The sequence below is a fragment of the Lissotriton vulgaris genome, chromosome 4_1 (assembly GCF_964263255.1).
Source record: "Lissotriton vulgaris chromosome 4_1, aLisVul1.2, whole genome shotgun sequence".
Lineage (NCBI taxonomy): Eukaryota > Metazoa > Chordata > Amphibia > Caudata > Salamandridae > Lissotriton > Lissotriton vulgaris.
In genome coordinates this window covers 1694382848-1694400122 of record NC_141691.1, presented here as the reverse complement: position 1 = coordinate 1694400122, position 17275 = coordinate 1694382848, and the positions used below count along the sequence as shown (strand labels likewise).

The 17275-nt window shown below is 43.0% G+C and overlaps 1 protein-coding gene across 3 annotated transcripts in view; it reads left to right on the top strand.

Annotated features, from left to right (window-relative positions):
- NBN (nibrin) overlaps window positions 1-17275 on the top strand; it is a 325485-nt gene that overhangs the window by 228965 nt on the left and 79245 nt on the right. For all 3 annotated transcript variants that reach the window (XM_086965975.1, XM_086965973.1, XM_086965974.1), the window contains exons 9-11: window positions 2596-2737; window positions 8871-9155; window positions 14963-15419. In XM_086965975.1, coding sequence (XP_086822101.1) covers window positions 2596-2737; window positions 8871-9155; window positions 14963-15419 — 884 coding nt within the window. The remainder of the gene's footprint in view (window positions 1-2595; window positions 2738-8870; window positions 9156-14962; window positions 15420-17275) is intronic.

Below are 17275 nucleotides of genomic sequence, written 5' to 3'. Positions count from 1 at the left end.
GGCGCAGACGGGCTTGCCTTTGGCGCCAAGCGTAGGGGCGTGTGAGCAAGGAAGCTAGAACGCTAACTCCACTTCCAAACCACACGAGCTTCCCTGGAACCCTTGACCAGCCCACGTATCCCCAAAGGTGCGTGCAGTCTTCTAAATTCCCAGTGATGTAAATTATTAAAAACAACAGTCAAATTACATGTAAAGATTTAAAAAACAGTTTAAGCTTCTGGTCACCGATCAGCGCGAACAAAAGTGTTACAGCACAGCCACGTCATCGGCTGAATTTATGGCTGAGTCTGCGTGTCAGCGTGCGTAGGGGCAGGTGAGCAAGGAAGCTAGAACGCTAACTCCACTTTCAAACCACACCGAGCTTCCCCGGAACCCTCGACCAGCCCACGTGTCCCCAAAGGTGCGTGCAGTCTGCTAAATTCCCAGTGAAGTAAATTATTAAAAACAACACAGTCAAATTACATTTAAAGATTTTAAAAACAGTTTAAGCTTCTGGTCACCGATCAGCGCGAACAAAAGTGTTACAGCGCAGCCAAGTCAGCGGTTGAATTTATGGCAGAGTCTGCGTGTCAGCGTGCGTAGGGGCGTGTGAGCAAGGAAGCTAGAATGCTAACTCCACTTCCAAACCACACCGAGCTTCCCCAGAACCCTTGCCCAGCCCACGTGTCCCCAAAGGTGCGCGCAGTCTGCTAAATTCCCAGTGAAGTAAATTATTAAAAACAAAACAGTCAAATTACATTTAAAAATGTTAAAAACAGTTTAAGCTTCTGGTCACCGATCAGGGCGAACAAATGTGTTATTAGCCATTTGGGAGACCTCGTAAAAGCATTTTAATTTATTTCAGTATTATCGTACTTCTTTTAGTTGTTAATTTTGTACCTTTTTTTATAATTGAAATTGAAAAAATTTTAGGATAATATTTTAAATATGTAATCAGTGACGAAAGTTAAGGTGTATCTGTCTCCACGTCATTTACTAGCAAGTCATGTATCAGTTTAAAGCAGGCTGTATTATAGTCAAGCTTGTTTAAAACTCAATGAAACTCAATAGATAAAAGACTGCATTAACCATCGCCAGATTTTGCCAGCTAAACAACATGCTAGAGAGCCCCTCTTCAGTTCCAATACGAAGGGTATTTAAGGCCACTCTCCTACCAGCGATCACTTATGGCTTTGAAGCATTTGCAGGGCAATTCACTGAAATGACGGAACAGTTCCACCTCAAGGTCTACAGGAGGGTGTTCAGGCAACTTCAATAAACAAGAGGTTGCCTGATCAAACTTGAATTCGGCTAGGAGGGTCAAGTATGGGCCAATATACTACTACAGGTGCATTATGGCTACGCCCAACTCCTTGAAATGTTTTTCCAGCACGTATTAAGAACCACGAGTAGCCCTTGGTCCATCTTTTTAAATGAGTAATCTGATACCCTGCAAATAGACCTGTTGCCACTAAACAAACTCTTGGTCTCATACACAGCATTTAGGACTATCCTGAAAAAGCAGGCAAAGGCTCTGTAAAGGTTAATTGACACGGCCAAATTGAAGAGCACACCCAGACTAGAAGCACTGGCAATCGTCTACCCTGTTTGAGGCCTCAGCCACACCTTCACTGCTCAATTGGAAAAGTCTGCCTCAAACATGGTTACAAGGATGATGGGCCTGCAAATTAAAGAAACAACCCCAAACTGTGTGGTTCTAAAACTGAATCTTTAACCGCATACGGTGCTGTTGCCGAAAGCTTCTCCATGCCAGCCGCACCCTGTTAAAATCGCTTTTCCTTCGCTACAGTATAAGAACCTGCAACAAGGCTAGTAATATTTTTTTTACCACTGTGGAGCCAACAGAACTGGCTTCATTTGGTAAGTATGTCAAAGTGGTACAGGGCCTCCTTAGAGACCACATCAAGACTGCCCAAACCTGAATTTGGAAATATTTTATCTAACCTCAAGAAGTCCCAAGTGGCATGTAGCTTTGAGTGCTTACACGTGTAGCTTCATGGACATTATTCTAACTTTGTCCTGCACCCACGTTACATCATGCACAGCGCTAGAATACTGCCACTAATACCCTGATTTCTTGCCACAGGTGTCACAGGTTAAATCTGGACTGAATATGCTCTTAAGAAAAAAAAACTATGCACATTACAGTCTTTTTTTTGTATCATAATGCTTTATGTTGGCTGTTGTTCTCAAGCCTATTACATTAGTCCAACAATCTTGGCCTTAGTATTTATGCTGTTAAGCTATCACTAAATATGGTGCTGTTTGTTAAGGTCTTAAAACACCCCCCTTTCAAGAAATGCTGGACTTACATACACTTTGGCAATTGCTGAGTATGCCTGGTTCTGCTGTCAATCCTCATACAGAGGAACATTTTATTCTTATGTATTTTAATGCTTTTTATGCGTGGGAAAAAAAACTCATTTGGTGGAAAAGATTGAAAAAAAAAACCCTGAAGCCTGTTGAAATTCACTCTGTTCCCTGAATGATGCCATTGCTATCAACTTTGGGAGGACCCCTGTGTGTAGAAAATCACATACATTGAACTGAAAAACACTGTAAGCATGACCACTTTCTAAATTTTATAAATTACAGAGTCCACGTCTGTGTCCAAAGCAACCATTTCAGGACCAACCCTTTCCCAAAGCATGGCTGTAGATGAGACGATAATGCCTGCTCCCACGTTTAATACCACCGCTTATGTGGCAAATACTGAACCTCAGGATCAAGACACATGGTAAAATATCCACTGAAATTCCACCCGTTTTTGGATTGTGTATTTCTTAGTCTCTCCTTATGTCTCATTGTATTAGAACTACACTTGATTGTGGACTCGCAGAAGACCAGCAGTGTAGGACTGTGGCCAGCTTGCAAAGTTAATATATATGTATGGAGCTTTGTCATGAGTTATGCCATATTTTAAATTTTCTTTAACAATATTGCCTCCGCTGGCGTTTGTTTTAATAAAGCGCTTATAATGTACTCTATTTTAAGCTCTTAGACATGAGATCTAGACAATATTGAGAATTTAACCTGCTCACCTGCTCAACGACTATCTGTCTCTGCATTTACCCCATTAAAATGTATTGCCTTTCAGCGATAGCAGAGCTTTCAACTTCGTGCCATGCCACAGGGTAACAAAGTACCAGTTTCGCTTTTCTGCTGCCAAGCCAGGTCGCTTGAACACTATCTGCTCTTTAGTTAGGGTTATCTGTGCAAATGCTCAGGATAGTTCACTGGTTACTGGTCTGACAGTATTCTCCAGTCACTCCTATCTCTACTGGCTTTCAGGCATTGCTGAATTGAAAAGTAGCCAATTTTCTTGCACCAGAGATAAGCAATTCATGCTCTTTTAAATATCTTGAGAATTTGGATCCAAGCTGCTGCAATGTCCTCTTTCTTGTTGATGCTAACATGATGTATCAAGTATCTTGGCAAGTGCTCTTGAGAGTCCTGTGACTAATTTCTGTCAACTTTTCTGCACAACTGGACATTGACGCCGGAGTCATCTGGCCTGGTTGGGTCTTAGCTAATATAAACAGCATTGATTTTCACAGCATGTTTTCAGCTTAATTTGCATAACTATCTGAGTGGGAAAGCCATTTATTACACAGGGTTTATGGTATCAACATCCATTGCAACCATACATTTGGTTCCATGTTCATTATTAATTCTTTCAGTGACAGGAGTCATGTGAACCTATGTCTGTAATACATACCTCAATCATTTTACCGGGCATCTCATAGAAAGTGAAGTCCTATACAAGTTATACAAATACAAAACAAGAAGGAAGTCAGAGTAAACTTCCACTTCAGACAGGAAGAATTTAATTAAAAAACATTAACCAATTTAACTGCACTACACTTCCGCCTGCTTAATGCTTTTGTTAAAAATTACCCCAGGTAAATATTACTCACACCGATGTAAGAAATTATAATTCCAGGAAAATTTTAGAGTTTACGATTAATATAATCCCACCAAGCCCACCTGGCCACAGTTATACTCCTCTCATGAGCTAAACTAGGAGTGAAATGTATATCGCAAACACATTTTCCTCTAGTGAAGACGGGCATGGGTAGTATTTTCCTAATGCAAAATTTTGGGTGGTATTTTACTGAAACCGTCTGCTTTAATGATCTATCTCATATCATGTTCTCCTTTAGTTGCATGGTAGTTTGAATGGTGCTTTGCTTATTAAGGGGCTAATTTAATAGTGGGCGGACAGATTGTAATCTGTCAGGGCAACAAATTTAGACATTTCCGTCAGTTCAATTGACATTTCAACTATTCACAGGAAACACTATTAATACGGTTCCTGTGAATTCACTGGACATTTGCCATATGACTCCAACAAACATAAAGGAGCCATGCAGTAAAGTTTCAAAACTTTTTTTATTTTCCAAAACAAAACGTCAAAGTGGGCTTTTGTTTTAGATTTACAGTTGAAGCCATGTCCTTCGGCGAAGGGGGCATTTTTAGTTTTTTACTGCCACTTACTGCAGGGTTTGCCTGGTGGTGACGGGCAGTAAAGAGCAACTATATTTTCATCCATCTCATATGGGCAGGCGGACATATAGCCTATTTTCAAAGGGCCCTTACGACGTCAGAGAAATGGCAAACTTTGGCCATGGCAGAAAATGAGTAGTCTCCGCCATTGCCAAACTATAGTCTGCCCACATATAAATTTGCCAGTGGGACTATTATATTAGTGGGATACTCCGTCTCTGTTGCAACAGAGAATGCTTATTCACAAGATATATATATCCTGCCCTAAGTGCTTAAAGACTTTAACAGAATTCAGGTTTGTGATCAGGCTAACATACAATACCATTGGCAATTTTAACTTTCCACATGGGCATTCTCTTTGCCTAGAGCAGGAGCGAACCTAGAATTTGTATTTTTTTATTTTTTATATAAGATTTGGAGTGGCTTATATATGATAATGCAACAAAGGCATGGTAGAATGAAACTCGCTTCCTGCAGTGTAGACCTGCCTGTGCAGTGTAATTAATAGAAGCTAAACATTTTGAATTGCTAATTTACTAAGTAAATGTGTGACTCCCTTCCCTAAACTCAATCCTAATATAACAAAGAGGGACATAATGTACTTACTGGAGACGTAGGATGCAGCTACCACAAAGCTTTTATTGTTATCATGATCATTACCTATTTTAGCCATGCAATGTGTCTCTTTAAAACTCTGAAAGATTTGCGTAGCTCACGAGCTTTTAACCATTTAGCCAGAGATTGATTCTCCATATCCAAGATATGACCAGATTTTCCTTGGTCATCTACCTAAAGCAGTCATCTTGTGTGGATATTAATTAAAATGATTATTCATAATTCACATTGAAACTTTAGACCATGAGTCGCAACATTTTTGAAAGTACAGTTGAAGTTGCTAATACAGGCTATAATATTACTAATATGGTGGCTTGGAGAATAATCTTCAGGTGACATCTCCATGTTTGGCGTTACAAAATGCTGTATAATCTTCTCAAAAGTAACCATTTGATATTTAACAATCTAGGCAACCATAAGAGACAATCAAAGAAGTTTTAATAAATGGAAGGGAATTAAGCTACAAATTATTTGTAAAGAAAACAATTTATTTAGAGTTAAAAAGAACAATATCACATTCACAGATTTAATATGTACGTTAAAAGAGTGTAGTTTAAACAAACTAGACTTAAAACAACAATCTATAAATCACATGGCATAAATCACAATGCAAATGAGAACATATATAAAGTTAAATCAAGTAAACATGACATTCAAATCTATGAGTTATGTGTCCGGTGAGTAAAGTTTAAAACAAATCAAAACCTAAAAATCAAAGCCTAAAACTGCAGGTGCTCACCATATTAATGAAATTTGTGTTTGTCGTCATAGTCATTAAAATTGCTTGATAATATCTGAAAACAAATTTACAATGATTCAGCGACCTATAATACCCCAAGTTTAATGAAAACCAAACCACACCCCTCATCTACCAGACATCTTCAGTTGTACCAGTCAAGTATTATCAAGTTACCAATACAAACACCTATTTCCTTATTTAAATACCAACTCCAGAGAAAAGTAATTATAAAGGACTTACGTGCAGATCGCATAGAATCATTGTCCATTGGGTAACAAGGTAATCAATACATTAACATTTCTACAAAAGAAAATAATCAGTTGAGCTCCTTTCACTTATTTGCCTTGGCTCCCATCAAACATAGAGAGAAACCTGAAAAGAACACCCATAAAAGAAAAGGTGTTCATATGTTCAACATACCTATCTGCAATAAAAGGAGTTCATAGGGCTTGAGAGATTGGAGTACTACACATGGGCACCATCTAATCGGTATACATTGACATTAATGTAAAAAGAAGACTAAGGACCCAATTATAGCTTTGGGGGTCTGTAGACTGCCATCGCATTCTGGCGGTCCGACCACCAGATTTCAATGAGGGAGGGGAGACTGCCGACAAGATAGGAGCTTCCGCGGTGGGGGCGGTGTAGACAGGGGTGGTCCATGGTGATGGTGCAGGCACGTTCTCTTCCGTGGAAATTATGACCTGCCTTTCCGCTGACCTTTTCATGGCAGGGACCCCGCCATGAAAAGGTTGGCGGAAAGGCAGGTAAAGGGCCACAAAAAGGGTCCCAGGGTGATTTAGCCAATGAGAATTGCTTCCAGAGGCACATGTTGTACCTCCCTATGCCTGCTCTGTCGTGGGCACACTGTGTGCCTTGCATGATCGGGTGCATGGTAGCAGTGCACCCAACTTGTTGAAGGAGCAGCAGTGCAACCAGCATTGCCTTTAGGCTCACTCTTAGAGCTGAAGCATGCCGCCGTCGTCGCTGCAACGCCGGTACACTGCCAGCCCTGCTATAAACTCATGATGTGGTGGTTGAGATGCCGCTGGCCTGGCTGCGTTCTCTCAACCGCCACCGTGGCGGGCTGGCGGTGTGGCTGACTAACTCGTATTTGGGCCCTAAATGGAGAAGTGTGGCTCACCGGTTAGAGGAGGCAGACCCGGACGCAGAGGTCAGACCCGGGACCAGGGTTCAATTCTTGAGCTAAAAAAAAAAATGTCCACGGACTCGATAATTCTCGCCTCGGTGCCTACTCGAATCATGGGTTCACACTCTGCAACTCTGGGCAATAGCTTGCTTAATCTCCACTACGGCCCCACCGCGATGGGATGCCTGGCTTTCACCTTGGGGATGCCCAGTAGGGGTTATCTCGCAGGGAAAAGCCAGGACGGGTTCCCAAAGCAAGCGCCTTGAGACCTTACGGTGAAAGGCGCCATATAAGAACATATGATTTAAGATTTATTTATATATTTAAATGCCAGACAGACCCAAACGTCAGTAAACTGACCTGGCCCCATCTTCACCTCCAGTAAATGAAGTCCTTGTCACCAAAATAACCGTCTTCACCATAGTTAAAATATAAAAATATAGCATGAAGGGTGCCTGACATAAAGCGTAAGGATACCCAGATCGGGGAAAGACAGACTCAAAAAAGCTGCCATAACGTGGCCGCCATTCCAACAGGAGGTAAATACAGTCACCAAGGCACTGAAATATACACTCCCCGGCACTTCCTATAAAAACGCAGTAGTAACGAAAAGATTCATCATCCAACACAATTCTATTTTTACCGTAAAGTAAAAAATATAATGAAATAGAGAAAAGTAAAGGCAAAAAAGAGGACTCAATTCCAATAATAGCCAAACATCAAAACCTTACATGAGCGACATCTTAACAGCGAGCCTTTGCTATCCCCATCACCAGTATGATCAAAATATTTGACTAAATACATTACAGAAAAACTGACTGGTGCAAGTAATTTAATGAACACTATCTTATTTCCACCCTTAAAGTAAAAGATAAAGATAAAAGCACCCATACCAAAGCCCCGCTATACTCAGTGACTAAGTTTGTCCAGAAAAATGTGGAAAAATTAGGAAAATTATGAGAGAGAAATAACCAAAAAGATACACAACAAAAGTGTATCACAGTGTGCCCTAGAGCCCACTAAAGATTAATAGGACGTTACTGCGGAGTTTCCTGAGCTCTGTTGATAGACATCAACCTTCTGCAGGCACCAGACACAGAAATGATCTCTGGCTCAATTCCCTCGGCCCTATCTAAACACTTTGCAAATCAAGAGGAGGATCAGTAGATGCCACTTTGCAAACTACTATATTGGCTCCTCCCGGGCCCGGGAACCCCAAGTCATGTGGCTGAATGAGAGAGGATTCCCCAGCAGCAGGAAATGAGGGGGGTGGTGGGGGCGTAGTCCGCATATCACTATTTGCTCCCCATTTCGGCATGCTTTGTGGTGCAATAGATTGCCCTGTCAAGGCCTGCCTCAATTTGGCTACGTGTGTTGGTATGTTACAGTGAGGTTTTTACACACATTAGATGGGCAAAGGGGCATTAAGTACTATAGAGATCTCTTTACTAGCATCAAGAAAACGAAACAAGAGTTCATTGGATTTGCCTCACCACATCTTGTAAATTCTGTTGGAGGGTGAACCTGGTAGGTGCATTCAGCAATGTTATACTAAAGCCAAACGCACGCCCTGTGTCCCCCTTAGAGCTGGTCAAGGTTCCTCCTTCTCTTTTCTTGGGAGAGGAGCAATGTAGAAATAGAATATTTAAGCAACGAAGCTCAATTGATTGTGAGATGCCTACCACTTTTAATTGTAGTTATTTGATTTTATTATTCTTATACTGCAAACTTAAACACGTTGATTTAGCGTGCTTTACAGCAAAACAACCTAATGCATTGCATTTTTCAGTGAAAAATGAGTAGTTTATCTAAATAAGTATGCATTAGCTATGCACGTTTTTTTATTGACTTTCTTTGTAGGATGGAAGTAAGCGGAGTTCAGGAAGTAAAAGAAACTCCTAGGGTTGATCGAAGAAAAAAGGTTAATGTACAAGACATGCCCACTGTGAAGGAGTCTCCCTGCGCTGCGGGTCTTGAAAAAACAACAGCATCTTCAGTGACTAAGGAGAGCAAGACTGCAGCTGAACAGAGAAGCCAGCATCTGTTACCGCCCAGTGCGCCCAAACTTGGTAAAAACAAAGACAAAGCGTCCCAGCAGCAGTCAGATTTAATGAAAAACTACTTCAAAGTCGCAGCGAAGAAAAGGTTTGTCCGTTCACACTTTTTTTGTGAGTGACGCAGTTGTCGTCTAGCCCGTTAGTCAATGAAAGAACAGCTTCTATTATGCCACAGTAGTCAGTGTTGTATATTCTTACATAATATCTCTCCTCAGCTAATTTTCAGTCCTGGTCCTGCGCTCGTGTGAACATCTCTTCTATAAGCCCCCGTGGTGTCTCGTCCTACTTCTATAGCCTGAAACTACAACATGTTGTTATTGCCCACTTTTCAGTGGGAACATTGACCCTTCCTTGTTTGTGACTGAGTGAAATGGTGTCTTTTTGTACCCGCTGCATAACATCTACTTTGCATCTCAACTTAAAGGAATAAAAAGAACATATTTGTCTATTTAAGTATCGTGTCTGGGTTTAAAAAGAACTGCGGTTCCCATGAATAGGACATACATGGCGAGTCTGTTTAGGATTATAAATTACACCCCACTTTAGAAAGCAGCACCGTCCATCCGACTGCAATCTCCTACTATGATCTAACTCCTAGGTTGGTAGTTGGCAATCAAACATAGACACAGGAGAGTGCAAGTCATAAAAAATAAAAGTAAATTACTCACCCATGGTACCTTTCGTACTGTCAGTTCAGTAAGACCCATTTCTGCTGTTAACCTCGCCTCTTGTTTCTTGGTTCAGCTACAGGTAAATTTGCATGTATGCGTAAGTTTACTATATTTTTGCTATTCACAAACAACGAGTTAATAGTACATTTATGACTGAGGAGACTCTGCAGTTGAGGCAAATAACTCTGCACAAAAAAAGATAGGCTGTCCTATCTTTTTATCTGTGGAGTTCTCCGCAAAGACTGGCCTGCGTTTGATAGGCCTGGCCCATCTTTTTATATGCAGAGTTTTCCGCCAGACTGCAGAGTCCCCACCATCGTAAAATTGCTGTTAATTTGCAGTTTGTAAATAGCAAAAAAATGAATCAGGCCCTCAGTGTACTATTGCTGTTGTATACGAGTATCCAGGGGCTGCTTCTCCTCTAGGGCAGAGGAGTGTCGCCCCACTGCTTTCTCGCAGTGCGAGAAAGCCAAAACATGAAATGGTAATAATTTTTGATTATTTTCATTTTATGTTTCTTTCGGCATTGCGGGTGGACAGAGCTGGCAGGGCGGGAGTGGGGTACCCAATCCTGAGTACGTTTGACTGGTTTGGTTGGCCCTTTCGAGCCACCCAAACCAGTCATGCGCACTCTGCACTGCTCCAGGCAGGCTGCATTGCAGCCTACATGGAGAACATGCAATCCCCTACAGCCCCTGTCTGGGCGATGTCCTGACCAATCACAACGCTCCACTGGAGCATTGTGATTGGCTTAGGGGAAGGTAGCTGCCTGCTTCACACACAGTGCAAGAAAGCCAAAAACATAAAATGGTAATAACTTTTGGTTATTACCATTTTATGTTTTTTTCTGCATTGCGGGCAGGCAGGCGGGTGGGTGGAGCTGGCAGGGCAGGAGTGATTTGCCCACACCTTATTTATTTATTTATAAAGCGCAACATTTATCCCGGAGGATGTCACGTCACTAGGGATTGCGGTAACAGGTCGGTGGGTGTAATTGAGGGGCCAAATCCTCCTTTTGGGAATAAATGTGTTTTAAGTTTTTTCCTTTTTTGTAGTCTTCGGTCAGCCTAAGTTCTACTGGAAGCTCGCTTCAGTACTATGCCGCCAGGTAAGAGAAAGAACGGCCACCTGCTCTAGATTTGTTCATTTTTTTTGTCTCAACAAGAGCAAGGTGTTGCAACCTCAGTGGGCTGGTGGGGGAATAGAAGAGTATTTTGTTTTTAAGGATCATGGGACCTGTGTGATGAAGTGTCCTGTGGGCATGACCGAGGAGCTTGAAACAGGCCCTTTGACACATGGGTAGCCAGTGAAGTTGTTTTAGGCATTCCTTTGCAGAACTGTATTTGCCTTTGTTGCATACTAGTTTTGCTGCAGCATTCTGCACCACCTGTCGGCGTTTTGAATAAGTAGTCTGGAATGCCCATCAAAAGGGCATTGCCATAGTCCAGCCTGCTGACTAGCAGGGCCTGTGTGACTGTCTTCCATCTTTCCAGGGGAATATATGGTAATAGCCTTTTTAGGAGTTTCAGGGTGGCAAAACTTTTCTCACACAGAGTTCGTACGTGGGCCTGCATGGATAATGTGTTGTCAATGGTTACACCCAGGTTTTTGGCACAGTGTTTGGGTGTCGGGCGTCTCCTAAAGAGGAGGGCCACCAGGAAGAGTCCCAAATAAGTTTGGCTCCTCCGAGAAGCGGGATCTCGGTTTTATCCACGTTTAGCTTTAGGTAGTGATCTGCCATCCAGTTGGCCATTTCAGTTAGGCATCTAGAGAGTTTGTTTTTGGTGTCTTCATGCCCCTTCCCAATAGTGATGGTGAGTTGCGTGTCGTCCGCGTATGAGCAAACCCCAAAGCCCCACTTTGTTCCAATTTGTGCCAAAGATGAAACATAAACATTGAACAGCGTAGGGCTTAGGGATGCTCCCTGTGGGACGACGCATTTCAGTTGTTTTGGCTTGGATGAGTAGGTTCCTAGTTGAACCGTTTGGGTTCTGTTGTACAGAAAGGAGCTGATCCATTCAAGGGCTTTCCCATTTATCCCTTTTTCCCGTAGGTTTTCTAGCAGAAGGTAGTGGGAGACCGTGTTGCACGCTGCTGACAGGTCCAACATGATCAGGGCAACAGCTTTGCCTTGATCTAAGGAGTTTCTAATGTTGTCCGTAACGGCCAGCAGAGTGGCCTCTGTGCTGTTGGTGGCCCTGAAGCCTGTTTGGGAGTTATCCAGTAGGTTGTTATCTTCTAGGTATTTTGTCAGCTGTCTGTTTACTAGCTTCTCCAAAACTTTGGAAAAAAACGGGAGTTGAGATATTGGTCTACAATTGACCGGATTTGTCACATCTGTGCCTGCATTTTTTAGCATTGGGGTCACTATAGCTTGCTTCCAAGTCTCAGGGAAAGTTGCCGCTTCTAAGGATTTGTTGAAGAGCTGTGTGACAGCTGGGGTAAGGGAGGTCATGATCTGCCTAAAGTGTGGGCAGGGGTCGAGGGGGGATCCAGATTTGATTTCCTTCATGGTTTTGGCCACCTCTGCTTCAGAAATTGGGGTGAAGCTATTCAATTGGGCTGGATTCTTGTTCAGGGGGGGATCGGATTTTCCACTGCTGCTGTTGGCCACTGAGATCGTTGGGTTGAATGTTGAGTAGATTTTATCTCTAAAGAAGTTGCTGATCATTTCATAGTTTTCTGTAGAAGGGTGCAGTGTTTGGGACATGCAGGCCGGTTTGCACAGTTCTTTTATGATTTTATATAGCTCTTTGGTTGAGTTGCTATTTTCGGTGATTATATGGGTGTAATGTGCACGTTTTGTCTTTTTTATGGTATGATTGTATTTTTTAAGAGCAGTTTTGTAGGTTGCCTTGTCGGCATCTAGTCAGTACATCCTCCACGTGTGTTCCCTGATTTTACATTTCTTTTTGAGCGTTTTGAGCTCTGGGGTATACCACTTTTTGATGTGGTTCTTTTTATGGCTTTGGATTTAGTTAAGGGGGCACAAAGGTTCAGAGTGCGAGTAATCTCTGTATCTAGGTTCAGTGTGCCTGTGTTGGTAAAGGGAGAACCCAAGTGTTCTAGGTTAGTGGTTGCTAGCCAGTGCAGTTTGAATGATTCTGAGGTGACCTGTTTCCAAGGTCTGTAAGAACCGGGTGTAGGTAAAAAGGTTCTGGCAGGTGGCGTGGACTGTGCAAAGGAAAAAAGGACGGGAAATTGGTCCGTCCAAGTCACAGGTTGGATCTCCTCAATCGAGGTGGAGTCAATATTAGAAAACAGTGTGACCTGCGTTGTGGGTGGGACCGTGAATCCATTGCTTCAGCTGGAGGGTTTGCATATTGTTGCTTAGGTGTGTGGCCGCTAAGTTGTCTGGTTTATCGAAGTGAATGTTGAAATCTCCAATTACCACAAAGTTTTTGCATTTGAGACAGGCCGGGAGTAGTTGCGTGAGCAGCTTCATGATGAAGTCGGCATGGTATCCAGGGGGATTGTATATCACTGCTCCTCCTAATAAGGTGTGGTTACCCTTAGAATGCTAATAGTTCGTGCTCATCTAGCTGGGTTACTGTAGTTGGGAGGCAGTTAAGATTGTCTCTAAATATTATTGTGAGTCCTCCTCATCTTTTCCCTTGCCTAATTTTGTAATGGGGAGTGCTTTGGGTATGTCAGGGCAGTTGTTCTCGTCAAGCCAAGTCTCAGTTATGAACACAAAGTCGGGATTCGTCTCATTAATAATGTCCCAGATCTCCAAAGAGTGTTTGGGGAGGGATCTGGCATTAAAATATAGGCCTTTGGTTCTAGGGCCGTTGTTCCCCATTTAAGGAGTGGGCTCTTTCTATGTTCGGCTGCACCACTTCCATTTTAGACATGAGGAAGGTCCTTTGATATTATCTGGGGAAGCTTTGATGCAGTCAGCATGATTGCCTGCTATGTGTTTGATGAGCTCCGTAAGAACGTCTCTGGAATAGGTTAGGGTATCTCTATGGTCTGGGCTGTGAGAGGCAGGGTGTCTGGCCCCTGGTCCCGGTCGGGCATGGACGGGCGCAGACGGGCTTGCATATTGATTTAAGTAGTGAGTGAGGCGGAGGGGCAGCCCCGCCCCCTCCCCACCCGGAAGCGCCTTGCGTGTGCTGCTGACTACTCTCTCTGCCCTCCACTCAAACAGCAGCTGCTGCGGGGACCGAGGTGGGAGAGGTGAACAGGTAAACAGTTTGTGATGAATATTTAAAAGAAACGCTACGAGGCTTTGCTAAAAGCGCGGCTTGCAGGTTAAGGTATTTGCATCAATTTCACAGTTTCAACACCAAAGATTAGAGCTGGTGAGGTCAGGCAGCAGTCTACCCACCGCGATCCTTGGGGCGCACGCTGGCACATTGATTTAAGTAGTGAGTGAGGCGGAGGGGCAGCCCCGCCCACTCCCCACCCGGAAGCGCCTTGCCTGTGCTGCTGACTACTCTCTCCGCCCTCCACTCAAACAGAAGCTGCTGCGGGGACCGAGGCGGGAGAGGCGAACAGGTAAACAGTTAGTGATGAATATTTAAAAGAAACGCTACGAGTCATGCATACTTCTGAGTACGCATAACTAGTTTGGTTGGCCATCTCGGGCCACCCAAACCAGTCATACTCACTCTGCACTTCTCCATGCAGGCTGCTTTGCAGCCTACCTGGACAACATGCAATCCACTACATCCTCTGGCTCGGCGGCGTCTTGACCAATCACAACGCTCCACTGGAGCGTTGTGATTGGCTATGGGGAGGGTGGCTGCCTGCTTCATGTTCCTGCCGGATGTAGGAAAGCAAGAGCGGACAGGCAGTGAAGAAGTTGGCCCTGGGCCGGCAGAAAGGTAGGCTGTTTTTTTATTTTTTATTGTTGAACCCGCCTCGCGACACCCCCCCCATAGCTCCCCACCCCGTAACCCCCACCCCACCTCCCCACCCGTGAGCCATGCCGGCCACAACTGATAAAGCAAAAAAAGAAATCCATGATGTGTCATTTTACATGCTAGAGGGTAAAAACATTTTTCATTTGGAAAACTAATGCTATGTAGCAGACCTGTGACATGATAAAATGGACATCACAGCATTTCTGCAAATCAATTAAGTTGAAAATTAAATTAATAAAAATGCTAAATTGTCTTAATCTGCGTTAATTAAAGAGTTCAGATTGCCTTATATAATGAACTGCACAAGATTGATTCTTTAACAACTATTGTTGCCATTCTTGTGTCTATACCTATAGAGAGCGGGATGATGATGTTGAGCAAGAAGTGTCTGCTCCTAAAGCGGCGAAGACTGCGGAAAAGTCCTTGAATTTTTCTGAAGAAGATTTGCTCATCACCACGCCATCGATGAGTAAAACTCTATCAGCACAAAATCAGAGCAAAGGTTTCGTCACAAACAGTAAATCAAGTTCTTGGCCTGCAGAGATGAGCGAAAAGTCCGGACACAGGAACGTCCAACAATACGATGAAGAGTCTGCTGCCGAAGTAAGCACAAGTAAAACTGTACCACAAAGGAAGAGGAAAGAACCCGAGGACTTACCTATTGGTTCTGAAGAATTTGGAAAGCGCTTAATACCAGAAGTTAACACTGATATGGGAGATCAGAGTCAAAACAGTGGCATGGATAGCCGAAAGAAAAGAAGGTTAGATTCCGTGGATACTAAATTAAAGGAAGAAGATATAACCATAGTAGCAGTAAGTACTGTGATCATATTTATATTTTTGTGAATTGTGTGCTTCATAAAAGTGGTTCTGTTATATCTCATCAGTGGAGATTTTTAGAGATAGCATCTTTCCACTTCACTGCCCATGTACCTCGCCCAAACCTGTTAACCATTCACTTCTTAGACATTCACTGAATGACAACACTTTTAAGGGGTTGTAATTTGTATTTTCGATACTTTTTCTTAGGACTTGGCTAAGGACCTTGCTGTTTTCAAAAATGCTACCATAGTAACAGCAATGGTTGTTTACTCGTTTAATATTGTTGCCTTTTCTCAGAATAAATTCCAGATGAGTCAGATACGCCTTTTAGCATCGGACTCATATGACCCGGGTATTTAGGTTCAGGATCATCTGAGGAAGCTCCAGTCCCGCTTCCAGAGAACCACCTGGTGTGAACAGAATGTCCACAATTTTTTTTTTAAAGAATGCCTTTGGACTGAAGTCTGAGGAAGTGTGTTTATTTCCCCTCTTTCATTTGACTCTTTATCTTCTGACTTCTCTTGCTTTTTTTACTGGGAAAAAAGGACCATCTGTTGGAATAATGTGGAATTTTGGACCTGAGTGATAATAATGCTCTGTGCATACCAAACAGATGTGCCAGTGTAAGATTTTGGATGCTTCTATTTCTTGTTCATGGGCTGCGTTCACGTGCCAGGTTATGTGAAGCTGCACTGTAAATCAGAAGCAGTTGTCTGGTGACTTTTTGTCTCCCGGTTGGGTCATTCAGAGAGCTGACTTAGGAATGCATTTCGTCCATCGCTGACAATTTGCTTTGTAGTTTGTAACTCACATTTTCTGGCTTTGTTTTTTTAGGCTTCCAGTTTAAGTTCGTCCCTCCCGTTTCCCAAACTTTGTCTACTGCATTCTTCCCTGGACTCGCTTTCTGTAAACATGCCTATAAATCTTTTTGTCTTGTACAGTTTGCTGTGCATTCAAAGACAGAGGTCAAATGTCAGTCGGTCTTCCGAGGGAGCTTGATGTTTGATCTCCTTTTTCTGACTTCAAAGTGAAAGAATTTATGTGACAATCCTGCTGAGTACCCATGTACGAGGAGAGGGTGTAGGATGCTTTTTTTCCTAACAAACAGCACAATTAAAGAACTGTTCTGATGTTTCGGAATATATCAGAATTTGTATAAATGCGAGGAGTGATCATTCCGTTGCGACCCACTGCGAGGGTCTGGTGCGAGTAGGGCCAACGGATGGTAGTCCCAGGCCACCATAGGAGCAGCGGGGCATGAGTTTGGATGCAGCTAAACGGGGGAGTGTGGAACCCCAAACAAAGGCCCTTATTCGAGTATCTATTAGGTGCAGAGTATCTAGAGGCACCATACTTCCCAGAGTATATGTAAAGCACAGCAATGTGACCATTCTTATGGCTTGTACTATGCTCCACATGGAGAATCCCAGAAGTGACCATTTGTCGAAGTCTGTTTTCATCTGTGCGATTAGAGGTGTCAGGTTATCTGCAACCTCTGTTAACCAGGTGTAATGGCAGGGTTTTTGGCTTTATTTAGCAGTGATATAGATCATTAATCTTGCTCGCATCTAGTATAGGTATTCTTAGCCTGTGTTGGCCCTTTTAAGCCCTTTTTTCCAGACCTAGAAGAGGATAGCTGCTTAATATGCCTTTATTCTTGACTTTAACCTGTCTATTGCCTATTGGCTTTGACATATTAGACATATTGATATGGTTTATGTAGGTATTCTGACAGAGCTAAGGAGCATTTCACCCCTTTCAGGCCTACAGGCCTAGAGCTAGAGGGACTCCATCTTGATGAAGTTGAGAGGCTTTTCAGGGCAAAGGCAAAGTTTATAGTTAAGGCT